Source organism: Nelusetta ayraudi, unplaced genomic scaffold (assembly GCF_046127955.1).
Source record: "Nelusetta ayraudi isolate G7.1 ecotype Tasmania unplaced genomic scaffold, CSIRO-AGI_Nayr_v1 ptg000052l, whole genome shotgun sequence".
In the NCBI taxonomy this organism is placed as follows: Eukaryota; Metazoa; Chordata; class Actinopteri; order Tetraodontiformes; family Monacanthidae; genus Nelusetta; species Nelusetta ayraudi.
This window is the reverse complement of record NW_027466102.1, coordinates 7,949,929-7,968,362: the sequence shown is the minus strand read 5'-3', so window position 1 is coordinate 7,968,362 and position 18,434 is coordinate 7,949,929. Positions and strand designations below refer to the sequence as shown.

Below are 18,434 nucleotides of genomic sequence, written 5' to 3'. Positions count from 1 at the left end.
AAGCAAAACATATGACTCGGCTGGTGGGACACACACACACACACACATACACACACACACTCATGCACACACAGATGGTTTGGAGTGTTGTATCTGATGGAGGATAAAGTGCTTCTGCAGATAATCTGCGGGCGTTGTGGGTGTACTGCGCGATGACGGGAGGGGTTTAACTGCACCACAGGTACATTTTCGGCACAGGCGGCCGAGTCATAGCCCTCTCATCTGACTGCTCGTAGCTCTGGGTGCTCGGGCTCGTGAAGCTTTAATGTTTTCGGGCCTCAGCTGCGTGCGTGCGGGAGGAGTGCACACGCCTGCCGAGCCCGATTTGGAACCCACGCGGAGGTAACTGAGTTACCCAAACAGACGCCGGGCCAACGGGCTGTCTCCTCTGGCACTGCATTTGGAGTGCGGTGTGATGAATAGCCCCCCCCACCCCCCCTTATCTACAACACCCTGCGTCTGCCGCGACTCGCGCTGAGCGCAACGTACTATGTCGCCCACTGTGGCGATTATGACTGATTTAGTAGCACCCTGAGGAAAAAAGGTCGAAAATTTGGTGTCACTTGCGAGTGTTACAGGACCATAAAGCGCAGGTCCACCGGGGAAGAACAGGTCACATTGCACGCCATCCATGTACCCACGGTAGTCCAGAACATGGATCTGCTCACATCAAAGGGCGGGCAGTAACCAGAGGGGTAAACAGTTCACATTTGTTCTTATTGAGTTTTGCGGATGATTAATCGCACTCTGCTGCAGTCTGAAATGAGAAATAAGGCTCTGGAAATGGGTGTAATAATGGACCTCTAATTATGACATGGTGTCATCTATCGCATCTTATCGTGTATTGTTGTCATCATTCATTCATAATTCCGTCATTTGTGTTTATTAACAGTGTAATGGCAATTGAGTTGATTTTATTCTCGTCTGTCCAACTTACATTTGAGACGAGCCATTAGTGTTTGGATCAAAACAAGGATATTTTGTCCTAGATATACTCTTGTTGTCTGATTATTTCTTCTTTTTTTTTTTTTTTTTTTTAAGAAGAAGAAGAAGAAGATTTTAACTTCCAATAGAGCGGTCCAGTCATTGGCCTGAATCAGAATCAGACTAATTTGTTTACTTAATGGGAGGCCCCATTAGCTGATGCCTAGGCGACTGCTAGCCAATCCCGGGGGGCCCTGAAACGACGCAAAAGCGCGACAAACAATCTGCATGACGACAAAAAGCAGTCCATACAGGAAAAACAATAACAAGCAGGATTGATGCATATATGCAATGCTGTCAAAATCGTACATTCGTAACAACCGGACAAATGTCATACGGCTAAAATAGTTCATTCAGATGTCCGTTAATATGAACTGTAGACATTTATCACTTCCTTAGAGAACTTTTAGAGGGGATGCAAATATAACAGAGAAAATCAATACAGTGAGAGAACAGAACACATTGCGTCATACTGGTAATTATTCACATGGGGGGGGGGGCATCAGACGATTCTTTAGTCGTTTTTTTTAACGACATGATTTATTTTGTGTGCCGGAGATGTGACTAATTACAGCACCACACTAACAAAAAAAAAAAATCCTCTGAACAATCACATTGTTTTTCCAGTGCAATGAAACTATTCTTATTCTTTGCTTTCACACGAGGCCACTACAAAGCAGCCGTCAGTGAGGTTCAGAGGGATGGGGGTGGGTTGGTGGGGGAGGGGAGGGGGGGCAAAGGCTGGACAGAGTAATGAGGAGGGTGGGAGGACCAGAGCTGTGTTTCCGTGCCTGAATAAACAACCGCGGGGTCGTCTGGAGTTTGGGGTGTCCGAGAAATGGATGGGGTACGGCGGCTTTGGCGGCGACGGGAACGATTCGTGGGAACTCGAGGATCACGGCCGGCTTTCTTTCTTTTTCTTTTTTTTTTTCTTTTTTCTTTTTTTTTTTTTTTTCTTCACGCGACATCACAGCGCGCCGGAGCCGATAAGAGCCGTGGGGGTTTGTCGGGCCGTGTAATGATATCTTTGGCCAGACGCAGCTGGAGATGAAGGGAGGTCGCCGCGAAGGCGTGCTGGGAAGCTGAGTGGGCTGCCGCTCAGAAGGCAGCCTGGAACCGGAACGCGTGACAAGATCGGTGTTTTTGCTTGCGCGGTAACCGAAAGGACATGCTCAGATCTCCCGCGGCACGTCAGCCGTGGGGTAAACGTAAGATAACGGGCGGAACATCGCGACTGGGCGGCTGCTCCGGCTTCTTTCATTCGGCTAAAAAGTGGGCCAGCCATATACGGGCGAATATTGTCATCTCGTGCGAAACCTCTGAACCCACGTATTATGACAGATAGAATGTGTTTACCGGCCTGTGATACACAGAGACACCGGCATCCCTGTGGCAGGGCTGTAAAATAAGGCCGTTTGTATATTTAGGTTGCATATTTTTCAAATCCGAGACAACAGCCGCGCTGCTCAGTGTAAATAACGTTCTACCCACGTTGGCTGTGATTCATAGCCTTGGCATGGTCGGACCAAAGGTAGACTGCAGGTCTGGATTCATTCCGTTCCATAGTCGATTTCCTGGAAACCCTGTGGACAGATAGCGACCGAGAGGGACCTGACGCACGCGGACGGAGCCGCAGCAGATAGTAAGGACGAAGCACGTGCCGTTAAGCGAAGCGACGTTCACCTTTCAGAAGAATTCAGCGAGAGTGGATAAAAAAAAAATATAAAAAAAAAGTGTTTGAAAGATCTGTTTGAGGAGCGGCGTGTCTGTGAGGAGCCCCTCTGATAAATTTGATCAACTTCTCTGTGATTGGAAGAACCAATTTCGGCTTGGATCAAATGAGACCGGGTGCCAGACCGACGATTGAGAAGAAAATGAGATTCTCAGTCATGTAAAACAGACTTTGGAGAGATTTCGAGTCTCAGAAGTGATGAACAACAGGTGCTTTGCTCTTTGGGCCAAGTTCTCGAAAAAAGCTGTGTGCCAACTGATGGACACAGCAAAACCCTCAACTTCCACGCGCTATCGAGCACCACGATAACGCATTCTGAGCTGCTCAGGCAGCGACATTGTGGTGTGTGTGTGTGTGTGTTCGGTTTATGTGTGATAAAATTGTCGTTGTCTGTTTGCTATTATCTGTTGTCGAGTGGCAGGGGACAAAGATGAAGCAGCGGTTGAAAAATGAAAAGTCCAAATTGCCGTTGCACAATCCGGGACTGTACAACACATCTGTACTCATGTTGAACCTAATGCACTGCTCGATAAGTGCCCTCCACTGGAGTGCACTCACAGAAAAATGCCATTAAGGATGCAACTAATGTCCCCTGTGATGAGTTGGAGTATAAAACACATAGCCGTGAACTATAATAGTAAAATCAAACTGAAGGGGGGGAAAAAAAAATCTAATGTCAGTGCTTGTCAAGCTAACAGAAATTATTTGTTCCTTCCTTTTTTAAAAAAAAAAACATTCCTGCACAACAGTCAACAGCACACGTTTAGCCGTTGCCCTCCTGAGATTGCGCCCTTTCCTTACCTGCGTCGTCGATCGACTCTCTCTTCCCCACAGTGCGGTTCAAAGAAGCCAGACTCTTACCCCCGTGCGCGCGCGCAAGCTAGAGGCCGGTCGGCGCAGAGATGTCTGAGGACATTATAAGCCTCCGCTGAACCCCAGAGAGCAGCGCCGCCACCAGCGTTCCCGTCAGTGATTCCGCGTCTTGAATGTTTCGTCCCCACAGACCCGCTCGAGACTTTTCCATCATGTGTTGGGTGCACACGTCCGCGCGACCTGCCATGTTTCATAACCGGGCTGCTAATCCCAGTCTCACTGGCGTGCACACACTGACCGGAAGAAACCTGTTTTTTTTTTTTGTTGTTTTTTTAAATGCGATTTTGGCGACGGGGTGGCCCTACAGTTTTGAGGGTTGCGTTCATTTGTAGAGGCGCATCTGGTAATAAATGCGCCGCCGCTTTGTGAATTCTGCCCCCGTTAGGCTGCGGCTGTGCGCCTGATGCATAGGTCTCGCTCCTCGTTCTCGGAGGTGACAACAAACCTGTGCCTGCTAATCAATGAAAATTTAATTGGGGCGGCCCGACGGAGAACCGCCGCCCTAACAGGCACATTATGCCATTCTTTGATGTATTTTCAAAGCCCGCTTGAATCCCTACATAATTAATCGGCATAATGAAGAGCGGGCGACGCGACCTGCCGCCGCCGCGGGGATGGAGCCGCGAGCCCCCGAGTCGACATCTTTTAGGACGAACGGCGGGGTGATGTCACTCACGGAGCGCTCAGGCCTTCCCTTCTCATGCGCGCTACCCTGATCAAAAGCCGACTGCAAAGAAAGCACCTTCACTTCACAATCTCTTTATCAGGCATCTCAAATTTCTCGAAACGCTTCGAGGAGACTTTCTGTGGAACCAGCCTTGTTTGATGGTCTTGTGAACTATGACTCCCCAGTGAGAGGCAGCGGGGAGGAGAGGCTGCACCTGTGCCTCGCTGACATTTACAACCCTCCCCTGCTTGTCACTTTTTCCTCCCAAAGAGCTATTTTAAGGTCGATTATCTCCCTTTTAATGCCGTGCAATTTGCATCATGTGATCATTCCAGCCAGCAGGCAATAAGGCCGTCTGCTCCCGTTTTGCCTGCGATGCCCTTATTTTTGTTTTTCTCCCTGAGCATGTGTCGCACTAATCCTTCAAAAAACGTGAAAAAAAAAAAGGTCATTTAATGAAACAGGTAATTAATGTTTTCCTAAGGGGGAAACGTCGTAATCTTTATGGCCCCGGATCTCTCTTTCCCCCGCCCTCATCTATCCTTGAAGTGTGTACGGACGCAGCGTTCTCTTGATGTCAATCAAACGGGTTTCAGTTGTTTGTTTGCCAGATCTTTTTTTCCACCTCCCTCGAGTGGCGAAGCTGCTCTTCTCCTCGGGCCCCCGAGCTGCAGTTGTGATCAAAATAAACAAAGTCAGCGACCCCGGAGAGACTTGCACCAGTTTTTTTTCCTTTTCCGTTTCAACTGTGTTTTGGAACGTCGGGCCGGGGGGGCAGGGGGAGAGAGGGCAGGGCGAGGGGTGAGCCCGGTCGCACCCGTCCGTCCCCGCGCTCTTGTCTCGCAAGGCGACGGGACTGCCGGCCTTGTCGCCTCCGGGCTCCCGCGTCTGCACTTGACGGGCGCCGCTGTCATTCCGGTCATCTCCTCGTCTGGGCGAAGCCGCTCTGAGCCGCTGACGGGCTTTGACAGCGGCTCACCTGGAGCACGCTTCCGTCTCCCTCCCGATGGTTGATAAATGCATGAATTGTTAATGTTTAAAGTGCATTCGCCATTAACATGTTAGAGTTATTCATGTTAGAGCAGAAGGGTGGAAGAGTCTAACATGCAACCTCCCAGCTCCCCGGCTGGGTCATACCAAAGACTGTTTCAGTGGTATCCACTTCCTTCCTGCTTGGCATTCTGAATATTGGGCTTAGATCACCCACTCAGGGGATGAATCAAATGCGGAGGGGGAAATTTGGCATTTCTTCTGGATGTGGCAGTTACTGGGACTGCTGCTGAGCCGCATGGCAACAGCTCAAAGCTCTCTATTGGTGGTCGCGGTCGTGTTAGATGTGGCCCAGTGGTGATACAAACTTAATTTTTAACTTCCCTGCTTCACCAAACTCTTGTGAAAGCCAAAGCAGGAACTTATTATTTCAATGAGAAAAGTCTTAAAGTGTGATTTCATCCTTTTAATGTGAAACTGCCATCCAGTTGTGATAGCACTTGCTACTACTGAAGCATCCGTGTGTGTGTGTGTGTGTGTGTGTGTGTGTGTGTGTGTGTGTTTTTCCCCTGCTCGCAGCAGAGGTGATTTCCTCCCTTTTGTCACAACTTAAAAGTCACTGATTGGCTGCTTTATTTTACAACAACCTAAGAGACTGGAGAGGAAGTTTTCAAGATGAATGAGTGAAATTTCAGAAAAGTTCCACACAAGATACACAAACTCGAAAAAGTGTAAAAATGAGAAAATGCAATATTAAATGAGACACTACAATTAATAAGTCAATGTTTATTTTATGTATTGTATTGTGTTGTATGGGTAATCAGCAATGACCTTTGATCAACAGACTTTTGTTTGGCACGCAACTTTTGTTTGGCACTATAAAAAGTAAAAAAAATAAATAAATAAGTAGTCCAAATTTCTGGACAACACACTCTAAATATACCAACTTCTTTGTCATTTGTCTATTTTGTTAAATGGAACGCTCAAGCCCATTTGATAAGGGGATAAACCAAACAAACAAGACTGAAAAGTTACTCGGCCATCAGCCGGCCCCAGAACCAGCCTCCATGGGAAAACTGACTACATCGACGGCATCGACTACTATCAGGAAATGGAATAAATGTCCTTGTGGGGAAGAAACTAAAAATAGGCGGCGCTACTACAGAGCACTGTGTCTCCTTCGCTTGCCGAACCGGTCTGCTTTTTCCTTCCACAATGCGATACATCAGTTTTTAATGGCTCTCATTCTCACAAGCGGAAAAGCTCTAAGCAGATTTGGCACCGTAGACAGCTGGCTATACTCCATGGATCACAGTGACAATAAAACCAGAGCCTGGAAAGATCAAATCAAGCGGCCAGAGTAAATGCATTCAAGAGTATCGGTAAAGCGCTTCCATTCGCTGGGCCCGGCGTTATCGGCGATATCATCTCTCCGGCACCGTGTGCAACAGGTTCAGGCGTCGGCCTTCAACAGTGTGTCGGTTAGTTGGGTCCTGCGGGACTCTGGTGGGGTGACGTCATGAGGCAATGAGGATAAAAGCCAAGCAACACTCTCCCGGGGTTAGCAAGGAAGGCATTTGTTGCTTCGTTGTTCCTCTGTGGTGTGTCCAAGGATCAGTTGACAACAGTTGCGTCCTTCTTTTGTTGAAAAGGGAGACGAATGCGTGGCAAGATCTGGAACCTTGGCAATCCAGCTGCACTGCAAGTTGGTTTTGTCGCCAGCATTGGCAGAGCACACACAAGGGTATAGGTCTAAGAGTAACCACTACAAGATCTCTTTCGTCCCAATCCCCGATCTCACTCCTTGACAAGCCATCCAGAATCCAGCAGAGAGTACAAAGATACCGTTAGGACGGGGACTAAAATGACTCCTACCTGCCTTAGACTATTTGGGTGTATGAGTTAATGCCTCCTTGGCCCTATTGCTTGGAAATGGGTCATACCTTTGTTAAGTGCAATCGGGTATAGCTCAGGTTACCCTGTTGGGTACGGGTTTGCTGTGTACTTCATTATGGGGTAGTGCACGATTGTGACGTTTATTGTATATTGAACACTGTGAAATGTCCATGACCGTTTTTTTTTTTGTTTTTTTTGGTGCTACGATGCTCATTAATCTATTATAGTATTGGAACGCTGTGTTCTAATGACAATTTTCCACCGTGGGAACATAAAAGTATGTCTCATCATCGCCTCATCGTCAAACCACAGTACCAACTCTCCCTCGCCGCTTTCACCCCCATGAGAGAAAGGAGCATGGACGTTTGTGGCCGACCTCACGCTGACCTCACGTTTGTTTGGTTCAGGTAAAAAAAACAAAAAAACGCAGGTGATTCACTCGGTGCAAATGCGCTCATTAGCTGGAGCCACACTGCGAAGGCTAATTGACGATGAATTATTCAAGATTTCTCTGCCGTGTGTGCTAAGACATCAAGACCCCAGCCATCGCGCCGCTGCACATTCTCATCCTCAATTTCAGCGACGAGCCTTTGAATCCGCTGTAAAAACGCAGCTCGGAGAGTAAGAAACGCTCGCGCACCCTTGCGACCCGGGTTCAACTTGACTACTCTTTTCCAGCCCGCAGCCCTTCTGTTCCCAGACCCCTGTCCTCTTCGCACCGTGGATTTAATTAGTTCTGCCCCAGTAACCGTGCTCCTTTCTCCTCCCCCCCCCTCCCCCTCTAGGATACGGCCATGCGGCCCCGAGCACAGATGGAGGGAAGATGTTCTGCATGTTCTACGCTCTCTTGGGCATCCCTCTCACCCTGGTCATGTTCCAGAGCGTCGGCGAGCGGATCAACACCTTCGTCCGGTACCTGCTCCACCGCCTGAAGAAGTGCCTCGGCATGAGGCGCACCGAGGTCTCCATGGCCAACATGGTCGTCATCGGCATCATCTCCTGCACTAGCACGCTGTGCGTGGGCGCCGTGGCCTTCTCGCACTTCGAGGGGTGGAACTTCTTCCACGCCTTCTACTACTGCTTCATCACCCTCACCACCATCGGCTTCGGGGACTACGTGGCGCTGCAGAACGAGGAGGCGCTGCAGACCAAGCACAACTACGTGGCCTTCAGCTTCATCTACATCCTGACGGGCCTGGCGGTGATCGGCGCCTTCCTCAACCTGGCCGTGCTGCGCTTCATGACATTGAACGCCGAGGACGAGAAGCGGGACGCCGAGCAGCGGGCACTGCTGGCGCACAACGGTCAGGCGGGCGGACGGGGCCGCTGCTTGGCGGACCCGGCCTCCTCGCCGGTCTCCTCCACGCCGTCCGGGTGCGTGGGGGGGAGCGGCGTCGGGGGCAACGGAGGCGGAGGGGCGGCCAGCCGCGGCCTCCGCAACGTCTACGCCGAGGTGCTCCACTTCCAGTCCATGTGCTCGTGCCTTTGGTACAAGAGCCGGGAGAAGCTGCAGTACTCCATACCCATGATCATACCGCGGGACCTGTCCACCACGGACTCCTACATGGAGCAGGGCGAGGCCTTCTCCAACCCCATGCACTCCAACGGCTGCGTGTGCAGCCTGCAGCGGCACTCGGCCATCAGCTCCGTCTCCACCGGACTGCACAGCATCAACAACTACAGGCGGCTCAACAAACGCCGGAGCTCCATCTAAGGGAAGAATGAAGCCCGCCCCCCCCCTCTTGCGGAGGACTCGTTGCAACCGAGGTCGCGTCCCACTTGTGTGGAAGAGCGGCGAGTTGGCCAGTGATATCTTTGCAAGACGCGACTCTTGGCCCGAGGAGACGACGACCGACGTCTGCCGCCGGCGGAGGTCCCTGCGCCACGGCCTCCGGACTCCAGCCGCCTGGTCGGCTTCCATCAGCTAAAGCACAAACCGACTCGGACTCAGAGGGCATGGCGGTTGATGCCTTTGGGAGTCGCAGCACCTCTGACGATGATTTCATAACAGAGACTTTGATATTTTCTGTCCTCCTGAGACCGAATTCACAGTTCTAATAAAAAGGGACACGTGCTCGGTAGTTATACGTACATATATATATATATATATATATATTGTATATAACCGTCTGAGAAATATTTTCTTGACTAGTCTTAAATCTGCTTTTTCAGAAATCAATCGAGTCGAGTTGTACGGGCGCAAGCGCGACACTCGCTTCCAGTGAAATGTAGATTTGTACATATCGGGACACTTCACTCGCAGGAAAAAGGAAAGCCTATTTTTTCAGTGAAATATTCACAAACATCTTCCTCTTGTGTCGGTGAATAAAAGTTCAGGTTGAATCCCAACTCACCAAGTCTGTCACCTTCTCCCTCGTCGTATCTCATTGACTGAGAACGACGGGTTTCTCGCGAAGAAGAAGAAGAAGAAGAAGGAAAAAAAAACCCATTGCGTCTCCAACCAGCTGACCTCCGTGTCACCACTTTTGGACCTCACTGTGTATTTTTGTATGACCACTAGAAAGTTATTGTTTTGTTTTTTTTTCATTGTTTCATCTACTTGCTTGGAATATGTTATGTCCCTATACGCTCACGCTGTGCGTCACGTCCCACTCACTGCCGCACCTTAGATGACAGTCATAAATGCGTTACGACACTGGAATTCAGTGCGCTTTATTTTATTTTTCTTATTTAAAGGAATCACATCCGATTTCGTCGCGTCCGCGACGCGCCCTCGTTCATTCTGTCTTGTGTATTTCAGCTTGAGATGTGGGACTTTAATGCGCTGTGATTGAGACTCGCGGTACAGTTCACGAATAAAATGGCCTCAGAGTTTGCACCTCATGCACTTAGGGGGTCTTTGCTCCGTCCCCACCAACACTTGATTCAGCCAACTGAGGTCTTGTTTTGCTCTCGTTTAAGCCGTCAGGAGGTTTTTCTCTCATCGTCTCCATTTTAGACTTACTTTACAATGTCTTCACTCCTTCGTTCATTCATTTTCTATACCTGCTTCTCGTGCACTTAGGGTCGCGGGATAACGTCTTTATATTTAATTTAAATCACGTTTACTCATGTTATGTTTTCAATTGTTTTTTTTTTTATTTGCATTTTTTTTTTTTTACTACTTGAACATTCTTAATAGCTGCAGAATGCCTCTTAATGTCATTTAACATGTCTCATGATCATGGAAGAGAAACTCTAAAATGTTGCTAATACGTTTGTAATGTGCTTATTTTTTTCCCCCCCTTAATCATAATAAAAGAAAGAATTTAAACCTATATTTTATTCATTCGAGTATTAAATGGTCACGATCTATTATTAGTCTTGATTGACAGTCTTGAAAATGTTGAGATATATATATTTATTTCATGTTGTGTCTGCCGTACTACTCATATAGATTCTTCATCATCACTGTCAGTGTGTTGTTTGTATTGTCGGTTACCCACGCTGTTGGGGAAACTGTGGCATTGAGTGTTCAAATCGAGCCAAAGCTTTACTCGCCAAAACCAAAGTTGGAATAATTTCACACTGTGTCATCTGTTTTTTTTTCAAAATAAACATGTCAACACACAAATTCAATTCGACGACGCAGTCAATTTGTGTAAGAGAATTGTAAAGCTCTGTCTTCACCTACTTCTGTGCATTTGTTTTTACGTTAAAAAATTAAATATCTTGGAATATCTTGTACACCAAGAAATGTCCCGAGGCACCACAACCTGGAGGGCAAGGCAAAAGGGAGGTCCGGGAGGGTTAGCAAAGGCCGAAAAGGTGCTGGACCAGGTGGGAACCAAGTGGACCAGATGGAAGTAACACCATGGTTGAATACGCAAAGGGGAGTGAGACAGCGAGGTCATGACATGTACATGCCGATTTTCCAACAAATGAATAATTCATTATTTCTTGTGTACAGCGTCGTGCCCGTGGCCACGCTGTCGCTTTAGCTGCGGCTATCAAAAATTAAATCGCAATCAGGCTGGTGGGCCGAATGGCCCTCAAGTGACGTTTCCAGTCTCTTCGTTAGGCTGGAAGAATAAGCGCCAAGTCGCCTTGCTGAATAAATCATTTAACATGGCATCTTTACATTTGATTAGGATCAGAGAGCTGGAAATGTCACTTGGGAATTAGCAAGTATTTCCTTCAGCTTTAGCGTGGCACCTCTATTTCAATGCTTAGGGTGTTTTTTTCATTTGCTCAGCTGATTTCTCCTCATTTTTGACGTGCGCCTCAGCTGTTCATGCTTTTGGCTGAATGACTCGGGCCCCGACGTGAAAAAAGGTGAACTCTCGGCAAACCTTTTTTTTTTTTCCTCTTCGGCAAATTCTCTCTGGGAAAGTCCAACCTGATGCTAACCCCCGTTTCTTCGTGTCCCACTTGCTCTCAGGCCGCCCTTCGGGTCGTCAGGGCAAAAGCACAAAGCTTCCCTGCGGGGGTGTCAGCGTTTTAGTTCACAGGGCCATTTGAATAACGTGCACCTTCTGCACGTTTCACTCTGGAATCCCATGATGTAACCTACGCTGAAGCATCTCCTCCCAAACGGCGAGCCTTCCAAATTCTGACTATTTTCCTGCCCTCTGAAGATGGACAAGAGCTACAGGTCCGCTTACGTGGTGGAAAATATTCCACAAACTGCCGCACAATCAGTGTTCGGAGTTCTCAGACAATGTTTTCCGCAGCTTATTCCGCGGCAGGCGTCATGTACGTTACATGTGGCTGCACTTGCGGAGGGGCGCAATGCGCGGGGGGAGGAAACATAAACAGCACCTTGAGAAATGTATTCTGTGTCTTTGTGTAAATAATTCCTGGAGTGGAGCCGGCTTGCATGAAATATATATTTTTTAAAGTACACACTGTACTGACAAATAATTTATTTGCTAGGAGCGGGGCCACGTCCCCTTGCTTTTTTCTTCTTTTTTTCTTTTTTGTCCTGTGCTTGTAATTGCGGGCGAGGAGAGCAATCTTAGCACTCGGCACCGCGGCGCAATCAATACAGTGCAAAGAGGCACGCCGGCGGACAATCACTGACGCCGGACCGGGCGGCAGCCACATTGATCACGGCGAGACTTTAAATCTCAGTTGAATGAAAACACCTGATTTAAAAAAAAAAAAAAAAAGCAATAATAGCAACGGTGATGATGAGAATTACCTTGAATTGCTCCAGTTGCATTGAGAAGTGTCTCTGCTTTTCAGTTGGCTCTATTACGCTTTTGCTCGCTTGCTCATTTGTTCAAAGTCATCACCGGGTCAGGGGTCAAACATGCGCCACGTTGCGTAATGAAAATCAGGACGAGGGGGGACTAAGTTCGTGAGCCCCTCTTTTGATACTGCTTATGTAACTGCCACAGTCACACCTTAATCATCTGCCCCTGCTCCGGGGGGGGGGGGGGACAAGTCGCTCCATCAACAGCTGACATCTTGACGCGTGACGCCGCCTTTCAAGGTTCACTCTGGAAAAGCCTGACGTGAAGTGCAACGCAGTCGAGTGGGTTGGACGTGTCTCCACGAGAGCTCGTCAGTATCCTCACGTCACCTGTCGCTCTTCAGAGGGAGACGGTGACGGGCGAGGACAGCGAAACTGCGGTAAGGACTGAAGGACGATTTGGACGATTCCTGGACAGCGCGGATTGGCTGCTTTTCAAAGCGGGGGGGTCGTGTTGTCGGATTGGAAGGGATTTTATTCAAAGGATCTCATTGACACACGAGGCACCTGTATTGCTATTTGTCAAGGCTCCTTGATTACATTGCACTAAAGCTTTAATGAGTCCAATAGACATTTTTTTAAATTATGAGAACAGCAACAAGACTACGTTAAACACCAAATACTAATGTATATATATATGTATATGGACACAACGTGCTTCCGTCAACATTCGATAGAATAATCGATTAAAATTTAAATACTCGATAGCTGCCCTAATACATATGTATATATGTATATATATGTGTGTGTGTATATGTATGTATGTGTGTGTGTGTGTGTGTGTATATATATATGTATACATATATATATATATATATATATATATATATACATATATATATTGATTTTTTTGATTTTTTTTCAATAACTGTCTTAATTAATAATGCCACGGTAAAATTGTGTATGAAATCGATTTCTCCGATTTCGGATTTGGCTGGAGCGGCGTCAATAGTGGAGGCAGTGGTGCAAGTGAGTGCTCGCCTCGCTTGAAACTGAGCTCCTGGCGACTGTCGCTATCAATCATCATGTATATTATGGACTTCGACACACTTGACCCGAGGCGGCAATATGATGAATCACGTCTTCGGGATGCATTATTCATGATATGGATCCCTCTTCCGTCGCCTGATTGTTCTCACTAAAAGCAGCGTGGCGTTTCCACACCTCGACCAAGACAGTGAAAAAGTCAAAGAGGGAGGGAGACGCTGCATTTCTCCCATTAATCACAAGTCCAACTCAAATTGCATTATATGTTTATTGGCTTTGAGGCCACAGTGGGTGTTTCGTCTTGAATGGAAAATGGTCTTAATGTCTTCAGCGGTCTTCAGCCTCTCACCCCAATCGTGCTGAGTCCTTTGGATCTGGCACGGGGCGTCGCAGCGCCTTCCGCACATTGGCGGCACGGCGGACCATGACAGAAGAAAGGCATCGGTCCACGAGCGCTGTGACACAAACGGCATCTGACAGGCTGCAGTCCCTCGTGCTTGGATGGAGGAACGTTACACAACGCTATATGCAAGGGACGAGCACGAACTCTGTCAGAATCGATGCCAGGGTTAAAGCTGCTTCCTTGTACTCTTTAGTTTCCTGAATGCAGAACCTCATAAAAAAAACAAAAAAACAATCCAACGTGAACTGCCGCGACGTAGCATCGCTGCTAAACCCCTGCAGGTTGACTTTCAGAGCGAAATGCTCAATCCTGCACTCCTGCCTTTCATGTTGCATTGTATTTCTACTGCATGTGTTTGGACGGGGATTGTACACTTTCGTTGTACACAGTTTACGTGTTGCAATGACAATAAAGCCTTCATTCATTCATTCATTCATTCATTCATTCATTCGAATAGGGTACGTGCTGATACTCCCCAGGCTGCTATGAACAAACCAGACCTTAATTACAAAGGACGCCGGGTACGGTGTTTACCTTCATACCATCTCGCTTAAGTGCGACACGCGAGCAATCACTTAACAACCCAATCAAGGGCGTAATCTTAAGAGAGAGAACCAAGACCAGTTGGAGCGCTTTGATCGCCTGCGTAATGGAAGGTTGAAAGACATCTGGAAGGAGAAAAACACACAAAACAACGGTGAGCCGGTAGCTCCAACATCTCTACTATGTCCACACAAATGTACTGGTAAATCTACTGCTATCAATAGTTTGTTGCCAACTCTTACCAGGACAACATTCCAACACTCTACAAGTGCACTTCCTGTGAGAGCCAGAGTACCAAAGTATACTTTAGACTCAAGAAAGATAAAAAGAAATTGCGACTTGCGACCCTAAATGCAGGAGAGTCGGTACCTTTCCCGATTTTCCGACATTGCGTAACCATGCTAGCTAGCCTTGCGCACCGATCGCACCACTTGCGGCAACGTTATTTCTGCTGAATTTTCTTGCACCCAGGCGGCGCTCAATGAGCCCTCGTTCAAGTTGTCCGCCTTTCCTTGAAGATTATTCTCCACAAGTGGACAATCAATGTATTCAAAAGCCACAATCATCTCCTCTCCCACTTCTCCCGCGCCCCCCGCCCGCCCCGTCTGTTCTTTGTCTCCCGAGATTGTCAATTTGTAGAGTAAACCGTCTCGCAGAATCGTGTTGGGATGAGCCCCTTTCACAGGACACGGAGCATATTCACAGCGATAAATGGATGTCGGGAGCGACCCGGCTGCGGCTGTTCGGTGGATGATGAGTTTTCTAATCTCCGCTCTGGAATGTCAAGTGCGGAGGCTGCTCTCGCATTTCTCGCTAGGCCCGCGTTGCATCAGGGCCAATGCATTTTCCACATTGATCTGAAAATGCGGGGGGGAGACAGTTGTTGCCTGATCTATCTCACAATGCAGCCAATGCTAACAAACTGGCAGTTTGTTATTAAGAAATTGATCAAACTGGAAAACATTTTCATTTTAATGATGAGTACCTTTAAAAATGCAACTTGAGAGAAACATTTCAGAACATGTGAGGGAGAAAAACCACGTACCCAGTTTGCTTTTCCCTGCGTACTCGACAATAGCCCCATCAAGCAAGCTTTGAAATACCTTCTAGTTTACCCAACAGTAACGTATATGGTTTTAATCTTCTAACTGCGGGCCGGACAGCCCATAATAGCACATTTATGCTGTGTTCCACTGTGATTGAAGGGCATCCCGTCACATTAAAAGTCTGACTGCTCAGACAGTTGACTCATGTTGGCATCGCCGATACATTTAGATCACGTCCAGATGCCAAAACGCCGCCACCTCTCGCCGCCAGTTTAAATTTAGCAAACTTGCTCATGAGCAGGAATTGAGGCTGGGAAATCAGGGCATGTGCACTTCCCTTTCTGTAACCGTGACCACGGTGCAGTCGAACCCCCTAAGTCCTCTTGTTGCGCTTGCTGCTGAGTGTTAACATCTGCGTATCTGGCCCCGTGTCACTTGCGAAGCGCGATTAATCGCGATCCAACGTCTCCGACAAGTGTTACGAATGGAGACACGACGCGGCCCATCATGAAAAATTGAGAGCCAGCGGTCTGTTTGTTTTGCGTTTGGTTGGCAACTGCTGACAGAGTTTTTTCTCCACAACAGGCTTCGAGTTAAATTTTTTCTTTAAAATTTCTGTAGATCCCACTTGCAGCCTGTGGGATGCTTTTCTTTGTGGACACAGCAGCGATGTACCGTCCTCAGCAGCAATCAAGACTATCGTGGGGATTTTAAAGATGTCACAGAACTGCCGGTAGTCTTGGCTTTATTTGCCCCTTAACAAATTAACATTACATTTATCTTTAACCTCCTCAGACCCAAACTCTAACACGGCATGCATATACAAATATATGAGAAAATATGAGATATTACACATTTTATACATGTTGATACGCATACATATTTCGCACAATTCGACTTCCATAATAAACATTGAACATTTCTGTACATATCTGAACAAGAATCAACCATGAAATTCGTTTTTTTTTTTGTTTTGTTTTGTTTTTTACCTGGTCAACCATTGGATTGGGAGCGGCCGTCTGAACTTCTGGGTGGTTTGTCGGCCATCTTGAATCTAACATGTGAGGCGTTATACTCTTCTTCCACCACTAGGTGGCAGTTTAATGTTCTTGTAAGTGGACACCAGGCTCTAGTAGAGCAAAAGTTTAATTAATTTAGTTTAGACAACTGGAAATGTGACGTCCACACAGGTGGACGCCAGGTCGTAGGAGGTTAAAGTTGACTGATGAACACTACCAAACCCATTACACACCAGTGGGGTAAGAAGATACTAGGAACATGCTAACAGGGTAGCCACCTGCAACACTGGCTACATAAGTACATACACAAATAAGTCAGAACCATGATGAAGGCCTGGCGTCAGAGACGACGACGTCGCTCTTTTAGCAAACGAAGACTTTTGAATGAGGTCACAGCGTTGCATGACTCCTAGTGAGAAACACGGCGGCTCCTTTAATTAATTCGTACTTTTCCTGTGAGGAGAATGCGGCCGTCGCAGTGGGGCGGCTCGCTGGAACGCTTGCAATGTGCTGTGCAGCTCTGTCCAAATCAGCAACAGGCAGCGCACGCACAATGGGTTGAACGACACGATTACGATTACTATTTGCTATCCAGCTCCCCTTTGGCCTTCAAACGGCCATATTTGCTGTATGACCCCCCCCTCCCCAGCCCCCCCAACCACCCCCCCCCCCCGCCCCCACTGCCGCTGTGCATCGTGATGACCCCTAGCACGTGCGCGCTGTCGCTGATGTAAAGAAAAAATGGCATCCAGCAAGAGGGACACCGGGCAGCAAGGGTCTTATCTCATGTGATGGTCTGACATTAGCCGCGTTACATAACCGTGACCACAGGCGATGCTCCGCTGCCTCCGAACCCCTACCCCCCGCGCCCCCGTCACCACCACGACCACCGCCGCCGCCGCCACACACACTCAAGCACACACACACACACACACACACACACACACACACCTCCCATCTTCCTCTGCAATCATTCTGCTCGCATGGCTTCGTAACCAAACAGGCTGCTGGCACTTGCAGAGATGTTCCTCGGATCGACGCGACGCCGTCAGCCGAGACGAGATGAGACGGCGGCGGTGGCGGCGGCGAGCGGGAACACCAGGGCGTGCGAGCAGTCAGTTGCCAAGAGTCACGTCACTCATTTTCAGCGCCGTTGTCAAGTCTGCTGGCCAACGGGCGGGATTCGTTTCAGGAATATTCACGGGCCGCGGTCGCAGCGGCCTTCTTCCGTGTCGTCGCGCCACTTGAAATGACACGCACCGAATGCGTAAAAAGTTGTTCAATGGCAAGAGCAGAACACGAAGGTCGCAGCCACGCCCTTCCCACCAGGAATTAGCTCCTCCTTTTTCCCCTCCAAAATCAAAGCACCTGACCAAATGTCAGTGCCCAGTGTGCCCGTGCCCATTCCAATTTCGTACCCCGCCACGATTACAGATGCATTATAACGATACTGACCACCACTGCTACTGCGACTACAACTCACAATAATAATATTAATAATAATGAAGAAGAAGAAGAAGAATTAAACTGCACGCTGCGCACAACAGCAACCAAACTGGGACTGACACCATTCCTGGATGCTTCTGACATTACATCAGACGCTCATTTGCACACCAGCCCCGCAGATCACTGGATTCCTCAGCCGATTCTGCTGCTACGTCATCATTTTTTTTTACAGAAGTCAGAATAGCTGACTGTTTTGGCAAACAAACAGTGGCCTCGTTCATTAGCAGTCACTTTTTGAAGAGGACTTCCCCTTTCAATTCAGAAATGTCCACGCGAGGGTCGGAGAATTCAGACGATCACCCGTTAGCGCGATTAACAAGCGTCTTATTAATTCCAAATGTTGACTTACCCGAGTGGTGGCGTGTCAGCGGTGGCCAGTTTTTCCGATCTGAAGGAGAGAATGAGACAATTACCGAAGAGGAATGCGGAGGGGGGAAAAAACGCTGACGCTCAAACAGCTGCGGCTGTATCTCCGCGGCTTTATTCACATAAAAGGGTCAGAATTTTATATCCGTGGAGGGAAAAAATAATTAATAAGCGGCAGTTATGTGCAACAGTCGGGGCGTCGCATAGACGTTACTTCATTTTATG

General features: G+C 48.0%; 1 protein-coding gene across 1 annotated transcript in view; it reads left to right on the top strand.

Moving 5' to 3' along the window:
• The window catches only part of kcnk3a (potassium channel, subfamily K, member 3a), a 30,170-nt gene extending 19,938 nt beyond the window's left edge, over positions 1 to 10,232 (top strand). The window contains exon 2 of the mRNA XM_076037595.1: positions 7,928 to 10,232. Coding sequence (XP_075893710.1) covers positions 7,928 to 8,856 — 929 coding nt within the window. The 3' untranslated portion in view covers positions 8,857 to 10,232. The remainder of the gene's footprint in view (positions 1 to 7,927) is intronic.
• Positions 10,233 to 18,434: the final 8,202 nt, after the last annotated feature.